This window comes from Salmo salar, chromosome 26 (genome assembly GCF_965601325.2).
Source record: "Salmo salar chromosome 26, fSalSal1, whole genome shotgun sequence".
In the NCBI taxonomy this organism is placed as follows: domain Eukaryota; kingdom Metazoa; phylum Chordata; class Actinopteri; order Salmoniformes; family Salmonidae; genus Salmo; species Salmo salar.
The window spans coordinates 54,346,777-54,359,279 of record NC_138316.1 but is presented as its reverse complement, the minus strand read 5'-3'; the positions used below and the strand labels follow the sequence as shown (position 1 = coordinate 54,359,279).

The 12,503-nt window shown below is 52.9% G+C and overlaps 1 protein-coding gene across 1 annotated transcript in view; it reads right to left on the bottom strand.

Moving 5' to 3' along the window:
• Positions 1 to 706: 706 nt before the first annotated feature.
• LOC106591621 (centrosomal protein of 89 kDa) overlaps positions 707 to 12,503 on the bottom strand; it is a 54,701-nt gene continuing 42,904 nt past the window's right edge. The window contains exons 5-8 of the mRNA XM_045708324.2: positions 12,059 to 12,214; positions 10,523 to 10,664; positions 4,405 to 4,860; positions 707 to 760 (exon numbers count right to left, since the gene is read on the bottom strand). Of these exons, the coding sequence (XP_045564280.2) occupies positions 707 to 760; positions 4,405 to 4,860; positions 10,523 to 10,664; positions 12,059 to 12,214 (808 nt within the window). The remainder of the gene's footprint in view (positions 761 to 4,404; positions 4,861 to 10,522; positions 10,665 to 12,058; positions 12,215 to 12,503) is intronic.

The following is a 12,503-nucleotide window of genomic DNA, read 5'->3' as shown; positions in this document are numbered from 1 at the left end:
GCGATAATATAAGGCATTATGGGAAAATCGGAGAAACCAGGCGTGGTATTCATAGCTAACTTTGAAAAGGCTTTTGATAAAGTACAACTGGAATGTATATATATATAAAAATGGAATATTTCAATTTTGAGAATCTCTTATATAATGAGTTAAAGTTATGTATAGTAACCCGAGGTGTAAAATAGTAAATAATGACTACTTCTCAGAAAGTTTTAAACTGTCAAGAGGAGTCAAACAAGGTTGTCCACTATCGGCATATCTATTTATTATTGACTGGGCAGAGATGGAAGAGAGAGAGAGACAGAGAGAGAGAGAGAGAGAGAGAGAGAGAGAGGAGAGAGAGAGAGAGAGAGAGAGAGAGAGAGAGAGAGAGAGAGAGAGAGAGAGAGAGAGAGATAGCGAAGGGAAGATAGAGGGGTGGATGAAAGGAGAGAGGAGAGAGAGAAGGGAAGATAGAGGGGTGGATGAGAGGAGAGAGCGAAGGGAAGATAGAGGGGTGGATGAGAGGAGAGAGGAGAGAGAGAAGGGAAGATAGAGGGGTGGATGAGAGGAGAGAGAGAAGGAAAGAGAGGAGAGAGAGAAGGGAAGATAGAGGGGTGGATGAGAGGAGAGAGAGAAGGGAAGATAGGGGGGTGGATGAGAGGAGACTGCTCTCCAGGCCCACTGCAGTCAGCAGACATCACAGCAGTAAACAGCATTGAGAATATCAATGAGAAGAGAACAGGCAGAGTGCAGCACACATATTGAGCTGTTTCACATCCTCAAATAAGAGACAAGGGAGACACAGAGAGTCAGATAGACACAGAGAAAGGTACTGGCCCCTGAGACAGAGACAGAGAGAGGTACTGGCCCCTGAGGCAGAGACAGAGAGAGGTACTGGCCCCTGAGGCAGAGACAGAGAGAGGTACTGGCCCCTGAGGCAGAGACAGAGAGAGGTACTGGCCCCTGAGGCAGAGACAGAGAGAGGTACTGGCCCCTGAGGCAGAGACAGAGAGAGGTACTGGCCCCTGAGACAGAGACAGAGAGAGGTACTGGCCCCTGAGGCAGAGACAGAGAGAGGTACTGGCCCCTGAGGCAGAGACAGAGAGAGGTACTGGCCCCTGAGGCAGAGACAGAGAGAGGTACTGGCCCCTGAGGCAGAGACAGAGAGAGGTACTGGCCCCTGAGGCAGAGACAGAGAGAGGTACTGGCCCCTGAGGCAGAGACAGAGAGAGGTACTGGCCCCTGAGGCAGAGAGAGGTACTGGCCCCTGAGGCAGAGAAAGGTACTGGCCCCTGAGGCAGAGACAGAGAGAGGTACTGGCCCCTGAGGCAGAGACAGAGAGAGGTACTGGCCCCTGAGGCAGAGACAGAGAGAGGTACTGGCCCCTGAGGCAGAGAGAGGTACTGGCCCCTGAGGCAGAGACAGAGAGAGGTACTGGCCCCTGAGGCAGAGAGAGGTACTGGCCCCTGAGGCAGAGACAGAGAGAGGTACTGGCCCCTGAGGCAGAGGCAGAGAGAGGTACTGGCCCCTGAGGCAGAGACAGAGAGAGATACTGGCCCCTGAGGCAGAGAGAGGTACTGGCCCCTGAGGCAGAGACAGAGAGAGGTACTGGCCCCTGAGGCAGAGACAGAGAGAGGTACTGGCCCCTGAGGCAGAGACAGAGAGAGGTACTGGCCCCTGAGACAGAGACAGAGAGAGGTACTGGCCCCTGAGGCAGAGACAGAGAGAGGTACTGGCCCCTGAGGCAGAGACAGAGAGAGATACTGGCCCCTGAGGCAGAGACAGAGAGAGGTACTGGCCCCTGAGGCAGAGACAGAGAGAGGTACTGGCCCCTGAGGCAGAGACAGAGAGAGGTACTGGCCCCTGAGACAGAGACAGAGAGAGGTACTGGCCCCTGAGGCAGAGACAGAGAGAGGTACTGGCCCCTGAGGCAGAGACAGAGAGAGGTACTGGCCCCTGAGGCAGAGACAGAGAGAGGTACTGGCCCCTGAGGCAGAGACAGAGAGAGGTACTGGCCCCTGAGGCAGAGACAGAGAGAGGTACTGGCCCCTGAGGCAGAGACAGAGAGAGGTACTGGCCCCTGAGGCAGAGAGAGGTACTGGCCCCTGAGGCAGAGAAAGGTACTGGCCCCTGAGGCAGAGACAGAGAGAGGTACTGGCCCCTGAGGCAGAGACAGAGAGAGGTACTGGCCCCTGAGGCAGAGACAGAGAGAGGTACTGGCCCCTGAGGCAGAGAGAGGTACTGGCCCCTGAGGCAGAGACAGAGAGAGGTACTGGCCCCTGAGGCAGAGAGAGGTACTGGCCCCTGAGGCAGAGACAGAGAGAGGTACTGGCCCCTGAGGCAGAGGCAGAGAGAGGTACTGGCCCCTGAGGCAGAGACAGAGAGAGATACTGGCCCCTGAGGCAGAGAGAGGTACTGGCCCCTGAGGCAGAGACAGAGAGAGGTACTGGCCCCTGAGGCAGAGACAGAGAGAGGTACTGGCCCCTGAGGCAGAGACAGAGAGAGGTACTGGCCCCTGAGACAGAGACAGAGAGAGGTACTGGCCCCTGAGGCAGAGACAGAGAGAGGTACTGGCCCCTGAGGCAGAGACAGAGAGAGGTACTGGCCCCTGAGGCAGAGACAGAGAAAGGTACTGGCCCCTGAGACAGAGAGAGGTACTGGCCCCTGAGACAGAGAGAGGTACTGGCCCCTGAGACAGAGAGAGGTACTGGCCCCTGAGGCAGAGAGAGGTACTGGCCCCTGAGGCAGAGAGAGGTACTGGCCCCTGAGGCAGAGACAGAGAGAGGTACTGGCCCCTGAGGCAGAGACAGAGAGAGGTACTGGCCCCTGAGGCAGAGACAGAGAGAGGTACTGGCCCCTGAGACAGAGACAGAGAGAGGTACTGGCCCCTGAGGCAGAGACAGAGAGAGGTACTGGCCCCTGAGGCAGAGACAGAGAGAGGTACTGGCCCCTGAGGCAGAGACTATAGTATATAGACTGTAGTTCCCACACAACAGTTAGCTCCACACAACAGTTAGCGACACACAACAGTTAGCTCCCACACAACAGTTAGCGCCCACACAACAGTTAGCTCCCACACAACAGCTAGCTCCCACACAACAGCTAGCTCCCACACGACAGTTAGCGCCACACGACAGTTAGCGCCACACAACAGTTAGCGCCCACACAACAGTTAGCGCCCACACAACAGTTGGCTCCACACAACAGTTAGCTCCCACACAACAGTTAGCTCCACACAACAGTTAGCGCCCACACAACAGTTAGCTCCCACACAACAGTTAGCGCCCACACAACAGTTAGCTCCACACAACAGCTAGCTCCCACACAACAGTTAGCGCCCACACAACAGTTAGCGCCCACACAACAGTTAGCGCCACACAACAGCTAGCTCCCACACAACAGTTAGCGCCCACACAACAGTTAGCGCCCACACAACAGTTAGCTCCACACAACAGTTAGCTCCACACAACAGTTAGCTCCCACACAACGGTTAGCGCCCACACAACAGTTAGCGCCACACAACAGCTAGCTCCCACACAACAGTTAGCTCCCACACAACAGTTAGCGCCACACAACAGTTAGTTCCCACACAACAGTTAGCTCCACACAACAGTTAGTTCCCACACAACAGTTAGCTCCACACAACAGTTAGCGCCACACAACAGTTAGCTCCCACACAACAGTTAGCGCCACACAACAGTTAGCTCCCACACAACAGTTAGCTCCACACAACAGTTAGCGCCCACACAACAGTTAGCTCCCACACAACAGTTAGCGCCCACACAACAGTTAGCTCCACACAACAGCTAGCTCCCACACAACAGTTAGCTCCCACACAACGGTTAGCGCCCACACAACAGTTAGCGCCACACAACAGCTAGCTCCCACACAACAGTTAGCTCCCACACAACAGTTAGCGCCACACAACAGTTAGTTCCCACACAACAGTTAGCTCCACACAACAGTTAGTTCCCACACAACAGTTAGCTCCACACAACAGTTAGCGCCACACAACAGTTAGCTCCCACACAACAGTTAGCTCCCACACAACAGTTAGCGCCACACAACAGTTAGCGCCACACAACAGTTAGCTCCACACATGACTACTACAGGCCAGGCCAGGCCAGGGGTGGAAGAAGGGGAGCTTCACAGACTGGTTTGATCTGTTTGTGAAATGGCAGCTACAATCGTACTTCATGTTTTATCGACCTGTGGTAAACGTTTCATCTGTGAAGCAGAGCGGCAGTCGCCGGTAACCTAGACTACGGTCTGAGGCCCGGAGGTCCGTTGAGAGAACTGACAGGATAATACCACACACACACACACACACACACACACACACACACACACACACACACACACACACACACACACACACACACACACACACACACACACACACACACACACACACACACGTACACCCTCTCCCCTGAGAGCTCTGACAAAAACACTGGACGTGTGGAGCCCTGAGGCGCCCCCCCCCAGCAGGGGCAGCCTGGGTAACGGGTCCCAAGAGCAGGGCTGGTAGTCAGAGATTAGAGTGTGTGAAGGTGGAGGGATGGTTGTCGGGGGGATCGGGGATGGTTGTCGGGCGCTCGGGGATGGTTGTCGGGGGATCGGGGATGGTTGTCGGGGGGATCGGGGATGGTTGTCGGGGGATCGGGGATGGTTGTCGGGGGCTCGGGGATGGTTGTCGGGGGCTCGGGGATGGTTGTCGGGGGCTCGGTGATGGTTGTCGGGGGGATCAGAGTCAGTGTGTCTGGGTGGGTGTTGCCGCTGCCTCACCTTGACCTTCTCCTGAAGCTTTCCGAGCCGCACCATGTCGTCCACAATCCTGCTGATCACACCCTGCTTGTCCTGCTCTAGGGACGAGGCCTGAGGAGGGAGAGAGGAGACAGGGAGGGTTATGGATCTGGGAGAGGAGTGGAGGAGGAGAGGAGAGATGGGGGGAGGGAGGGAGGGTGATGAGGAGGGAGGGAGGGAGAGGAATGAGGAGGGAGGGAGAGCGAGAGAGGGATGAGGAGGGAGGGAGGGAGGGAGGGAGGGAGGGAGGGAGGGAGGGAGGGAGGGAGGGAGGGAGGGGGAAGGGAGGGAGGGAGGTAGGGAGGGAGGGAGGGCGAGGGAGAGCGAGGGAGGGAGGGAGGGAGGGCGAGGGAGAGCGAGGGAGGGAGAGCGAGGGAGGGAGGGAGAGAAGGAGGGAGGGAGGGCGAGAGAGGGATGAGGAGGGAGAGAAGGAGGGAGGGCGAGAGAGGGATGAGGAGGGAGGGAGGGAGGGAGGGAGGGAGGGAGGGAGGGAGAGGGATGAGGAGGGAGAGAAGGAGGGAGGGAGGGCGAGAGAGGGATGAGGAGGGAGAGGGATGAGGATGGAGAGGGATGAGGAGGGAGAGAAGGAGGGAGGGAGGGAGGGAGAGGGATGAGGAGGGAGGGAGGTTCATTAAAGCAGTGGACCAGTAACAAGACAACCACATTATGCTAACCAGCTACCCCCCCCAGTCAGTCTAACAGCCCTTCACAGAGAAGTCAGTCTAACAGCCCTTCACAGAGTAGTCAGTCAGTCTAACAGCCCTTCACAGAGTAGTCAGTCTAACAGCCCTTCACAGAGTAGTCAGTCTAACAGCCCTTCACAGAGTAGTCAGTCTAACAGCCCTTCACAGAGTAGTCAGTCAGTCTAACAGCCCTCCACAGAGTAGTCAGTCTAACAGCCCTTCACAGAGTAGTCAGTCTAACAGCCCTTCACAGAGTAGTCAGTCTAACAGCCCTCCACAGAGTAGTCAGTCTAACAGCCCTTCACAGAGTAGTCAGTCAGTCTAACAGCCCTCCACAGAGTAGTCAGTCTAACAGCCCTTCACAGAGTAGTCAGTCTAACAGCCCTTCACAGAGTAGTCAGTCTAACAGCCCTTCACAGAGTAGTCAGTCTAACAGCCCTTCACAGAGTAGTCAGTCTAACAGCCCTTCACAGAGTAGTCAGTCTAACAGCCCTCCACAGAGTAGTCAGTCTAACAGCCCTTCACAGAGTAGTCAGTCTAACAGCCCTCCACAGAGTAGTCAGTCTAACAGCCCTTCACAGAGTAGTCAGTCAGTCTAACAGCCCTCCACAGAGTAGTCAGTCTAACAGCCCTTCACAGAGTAGTCAGTCTAACAGCCCTTCACAGAGTAGTCAGTCTAACAGCCCTTCACAGAGTAGTCAGTCTAACAGCCCTTCACAGAGTAGTCAGTCTAACAGCCCTTCACAGAGTAGTCAGTCTAACAGCCCTTCACAGAGTAATCAGTCTAACAGCCCTTCACAGAGTAGTCAGTCTAACAGCCCTCCACAGAGTAGTCAGTCTAACAGCCCTTCACAGAGTAGTCAGTCTAACTGCCCTCCACAGAGTAGTCAGTCTAACAGCCCTTCACAGAGTAGTCAGTCAGTCTAACAGCCCTCCACAGAGTAGTCAGTCTAACAGCCCTTCACAGAGTAGTCAGTCTAACAGCCCTCCACAGAGTAGTCAGTCTAACAGCCCTTCACAGAGTAGTCAGTCTAACAGCCCTCCACAGAGTAGTCAGTCTAACAGCCCTTCACAGAGTAGTCAGTCTAACAGCCCTCCACAGAGTAGTCAGTCTAACAGCCCTTCACAGAGTAGTCAGTCTAACAGCCCTCCACAGAGTAGTCAGTCTAACAGCCCTTCACAGAGTAGTCAGTCTAACAGCCCTTCACAGAGTAGTCAGTCTAACAGCCCTTCACAGAGTAGTCAGTCTAACAGCCCTCCACAGAGTAGTCAGTCTAACAGCCCTCCACAGAGTAGTCAGTCTAACAGCCCTTTACAGAGTAGTCAGTCTAACAGCCCTCCACAGAGTAGTCAGTCTAACAGCCCTTCACAGAGTAGTCAGTCTAACAGCCTCCACAGAGTAGTCAGTCTAACAGCCCTTCACAGAGTAGTCAGTCTAACAGCCCTTCACAGAGTAGTCAGTCTAACAGCCCTTCACAGAGTAGTCAGTCTAACAGCCCTTCACAGAGTAGTCAGTCAGTCTAACAGCCCTTCACAGAGTAGTCAGTCTAACAGCCCTTCACAGAGTAGTCAGTCTAACAGCCCTTCACAGAGTAGTCAGTCTAACAGCCCTTCACAGAGTAGTCAGTCTAACAGCCCTTCACAGAGTAGTCAGTCTAACAGCCCTCCACAGAGTAGTCAGTCAGTCTAACAGCCCTTCACAGAGTAGTCAGTCTAACAGCCCTCCACAGAGTAGTCAGTCAGTCTAACAGCCCTCCACAGAGTAGTCAGTCTAACAGCCCTCCACAGAGTAGTCAGTCAGTCTAACAGCCCTCCACAGAGTAGTCAGTCAGTCTAACAGCCCTCCACAGAGTAGTCAGTCTAACAGCCCTCCACAGAGTAGTCAGTCAGTCTAACAGCCCTCCACAGAGTAGTCAGTCAGTCTAACAGCCCTCCACAGAGTAGTCAGTCTAACAGCCCTCCACAGAGTAGTCAGTCAGTCTAACAGCCCTCCACAGAGTAGTCAGTCAGTCTAACAGCCCTCCACAGAGTAGTCAGTCAGTCTAACAGCCCTCCACAGAGTAGTCAGTCAGTCTGTAACAGCCCTCCACAGAGTAGTCAGTCTAACAGCCCTCCACAGAGTAGTCAGTCAGTCATTGAGAGGAAATGGAATCGTGTCTGACTCACACCGTAACTGATGTTACTATCCCCCTATCTGACTACCTAACGCTCAATAACAACATGGACACAAAACCCTTTTTTACAAAGAGGAGCTTTTTGCATCGGAACAAATAATGGTGTTTGAAAGAGAGAGAGAGAGAGAGAGATGACTAACAGAGTCAGAGTAACTTACATCACAGGAACAAAGAGATTGTATTGTTCAGATGTTTCGAAGACACGTGTCGAGGACATGGGATCAATGAACCGTAATGTAACGACGTCGAGTAGAGACTACTACATTAGTTGGATAACACGATAATACAGCTCTTAGGGCCAGTCAGAGTTGGATAATACAGCTCTTAGGGCCAGTCAGAGTTGGATAATACAGCTCTTTGGGCCAGTCAGACCAGTTGGATAATACAGCTCTTAGGGCCAGTCAGAGTTGGATAATACAGCTCTTTGGGCCAGTCAGACCAGTTGGATAATACAGCTCTATGGGCCAGTCAGACCAGTTGGATAATACAGCTCTTTGGGCCAGTCGGACCATTTGGATAATACAGCTCTTTGGGCCAGTCAGACCAGTTGGATAATACAGCTCTTTGGGCCAGTCAGACCAGTTGGATAATACAGCTCTTTGGGCCAGTCAGACCAGTTGGATAATACAGCTCTTTGGGCCAGTCAGACCAGTTGGATAATACAGCTCTATGGGCCAGTCAGACCAGTTGGATAATACAGCTCTATGGGCCAGTCGGACCATTTGGATAATACAGCTCTTTGGGCCAGTCAGACCAGTTGGATAATACAGCTCTTTGGGCCAGTCAGACCAGTTGGATAATACAGCTCTATGGGCCAGTCGGACCAGTTGGATAATACAGCTCTATGGGCCAGTCAGACCAGTTGGATAATACAGCTCTTTGGGCCAGTCAGACCAGTTGGATAATACAGCTCTTTGGGCCAGTCAGACCAGTTGGATAATACAGCTCTTTGGGCCAGTCAGACCAGTTGGATAATACAGCTCTATGGGCCAGTCAGACCAGTTGGATAATACAGCTCTTTGGGCCAGTCAGACCAGTTGGATAATACAGCTCTTTGGGCCAGTCAGACCAGTTGGATAATACAGCTCTATGGGCCAGTCAGACCAGTTGGATAATACAGCTCTATGGGCCAGTCAGACCAGTTGGATAATACAGCTCTTTGGGCCAGTCAGACCAGTTGGATAATACAGCTCTTTGGGCCAGTCAGACCAGTTGGATAATACAGCTCTATGGGCCAGTCGGACCAGTTGGATAATACAGCTCTTTGGGCCAGTCAGACCAGTTGGATAATACAGCTCTTTGGGCCAGTCAGACCAGTTGGATAATACAGCTCTTTGGGCCAGTCAGACCAGTTGGATAATACAGCTCTATGGGCCAGTCAGACCAGTTGGATAATACAGCTCCATGGGCCAGTCAGACCAGTTGGATAATACAGCTCTTTGGGCCAGTCAGACCAGTTGGATAATACAGCTCTTTGGGCCAGTCAGACCAGTTGGATAATACAGCTCTTTGGGCCAGTCGGACCATTTGGATAATACAGCTCTTTGGGCCAGTCAGACCAGTTGGATAATACAGCTCTTTGGGCCAGTCAGACCAGTTGGATAATACAGCTCTTTGGGCCAGTCAGACCAGTTGGATAATACAGCTCTATGGGCCAGTCGGACCAGTTGGATAATACAGCTCTTTGGGCCAGTCAGACCAGTTGGATAATACAGCTCCATGGGCCAGTCAGACCAGTTGGATAATACAGCTCTTTGGGCCAGTCAGACCAGTTGGATAATACAGCTCTTTGGGCCAGTCAGACCAGTTTGGCGTCGAAATAAGGAAGCACAAGCTGAAAAGGGAAAGGGGGGATACCTAGTCAGTTGTTCAACTGCACTCTGCCCTGTCCCATCTGGACAAGAGGAATACCTTTGTGAGAATGCTGTTCATTGACTACAGCTCAGTCTTCAACATCATAGTACCCTCCAAGGTCATCATTAAGACCCCGCCCTGTGCAATTGGGTCCTGGACTTTCTGACGGGCCGCCCCCAGGTGGTGAAGGTAGGAAACAACAATCTCCACCTCGCTGACCCTCAACACTGGGTCCCCACAAGGGTGCGTTCTCAGCCCTCTCCTGTACTCCCTGTTCACCCACGACTGCGTGGCCACGCACGCCTCCAACTCAATCATCAAGTTTGCAGACGACACAACAGTGGTAGGCTTGATTACCAACAACGACGAGACGGCCTACAAGGAGGAGGTGAGGATTCTGGGAGTGTGGTGCCAGGAAAATAACTTCTAACTTCAACGTCAACAAAATAAAGGAGATGATCGTGGACTTCAGGAAACAGCAGAGGGAGCACCCCCTTATCCACATCGACGGGACAATAGTGGAGAACGTGGAAAGTTTTAAGTTCCTCGGCGTACAGATCACAGACAAACTGAAATGTTCCACCCACACAGACAGTGTGGTGAACCTCAGGAGGCTGAAGACATTTGGCTTGTCACCTAAAACCCTCACAAACTTTTACAGATGCACAATCAAGAGCATCCTGTCGGGCTGTATCACCGCCTGGTACGGCAACTGCACCTTCCTACAACAGCAAGACTCTCCAGAGGGTGCTGAGGTCTGCACAACGCATCACCGGGGGCAAACTACCTGCCCTCCAGGACACCTACACCACCCGATGTCACAGGAAGGCCAAAAAATATCATCAAGGACAACAACCACCCGAGCCACTTCCTGTTCACCCCGCTATCATCCAGAAGGCGAGGTCAGTACAGGTGCATCAAAGCTGGGACCGAGAGACTGAAAAACAGCTTCTAATCTCAAGGACAACAAACTGTTAAACAGCCATCACTAATTTGATGTGATGGGATGTGTGTTTATTATACCATGTATACTAGCTCGTCTCTCTCCTGTGTGGTCTTCTCAGCCAGAGCTACGATAGAGGACAGGTAGTGATGGGCTCTCATCTCCTTCTCTATAGAGTCATCAACTTGTCGCTTCAACAGGCCTATACGCCTCTGGGCCTTCCTGAGAGAGAGAGAGAGAGAGAGATACAGAGAGAGAGATACAGGGAGAGAGAGATACAGAGAGAGGAGGGAAGGGGGAGGTAGATACAGAGAGAGAGAGAGAGAGAGAGAGAGAGAGAGAGAGGAGGGAAGGGGGAGGTAGAGAGAGAGCGAGAGAGAGGAGGGAAGGGGTAGATAGAGAGAGAGATACAGAGAGAGATACAGAGAGAGAGAGAGAGAGAGCGGGAGAGAGGAGGGAAGGGAAGGGGGAGGTAGAGAGAGAGCGAGAGAGAGAGAGAGAGAGTGAGAGAGCGGGAGAGAGGAGGGAAGGGAAGGGGGAGGTAGAGAGAGAGCGAGAGAGAGAGAGAGAGAGAGAGAGAGAGAGAGAGAGAGAGAGCGAGAGAGAGAGAGGAGGGAAGGGAAGGGGGAGGTAGAGAGAGAGAGAGAGAGAGAGAGAGAGGCAGTGGGCATTGTGTTGATCACAGGAATACATTTCCAACACCTTGCAGAGAGATTCCCTCATTGAGATTGAGGGCTGTCAGTCCACTGTTCCATTCAGGGAGTTAACAGCTGTTCTCTCAGAGTCTCCAGATACATACAGCAACTACTGTCTGTTACCGCATCCCAACTGGCATCCTATTCCCTATATAGTGCACTACTTTAGACCAGAGCCCTATGGCACCCTATTCCCTATATAGTGCACTATTTTAGACCAGAGCCCTATGGCACCCTATTCCCTATATAGTGCACTACTTTAGACCAGACCCTATGGCATCCTATTCCCTATATAGTGCGCTACTTTAGACCAGACCCTATGGCATCCTATTCCCTAACAAGGTAAATGCCAAAATAAAGGAAACACTTGGGGAAAATGGGGGTTCTGGCTCCGAGGGCATGGTTCAGGGTTCAGGGCCACTCAACCCCTCAGAGGGCATGGTTCAGGGTTCAGGGCCACTCAACCCCTCAGAGGGCATGGTTCAGGGCCACTCAACCCCTCAGAGGGCATGGTTCAGGGCCACTCAACCCCTCAGAGGGCATGGTTCAGGGTTCAGGGCCACTCAACCCCTCAGAGGGCATGGTTTATGTTGGTGTTTCCTTTATTTGGGCAGTTTCCTGTTACCATAAGGGCATGTTACCATACCATTTTGTCAGTTACCATAGGGCTCTGGCCTAAAGTAGTGCACTATATAGAGAATAGGGTGCCATAGGGCTCTGGCCTAAAGTAGTGCACTATATAGAGAATAGGGTGCCATAGGGCTCTGGCCTAAAGTAGTGCACTATATAGAGAATAGGGTGCCATTTGAGACACACCCTCTGTCTATAGTTAGCTGTTAGCATGTCGAGACGCTTCCAGTTCAGCCTCCAGACTCTTGACGTCAGGTTAGGGTCAGGGTTCAAAGGTCAGGGTCTGTGTACCTGTTAGCACGTCGAGACGCCTCCAGATTCCTGATGTCGGCAGCGAGGTTGGTTTTGTCCAACAGCAGACTATTCTTCTCTGTCTGCAGACTAGTCACTTTCTGCTGCAGATCCTCCAGCTCAGCCTGCTGACGGCCTGAATCGGCCTCCAGTTGGCTACGGTCGAGAACACGCACGCACGCACGCACGCACGCACGCACGCACGCACGCACACACACACACACAGACACAGACACAGACACACGCACGCACGCACGCACGCACGCACGCACGCACGCACGCACACACACACACACACACAGACACAGACACAGACACAGACACACGCACGCACACAGACGCACGCACGCACGCACGCACGCACACACACACACACACACAGACACACACACACACAGACACACACACACACACACACAGACACACACTCAAACACACACACACA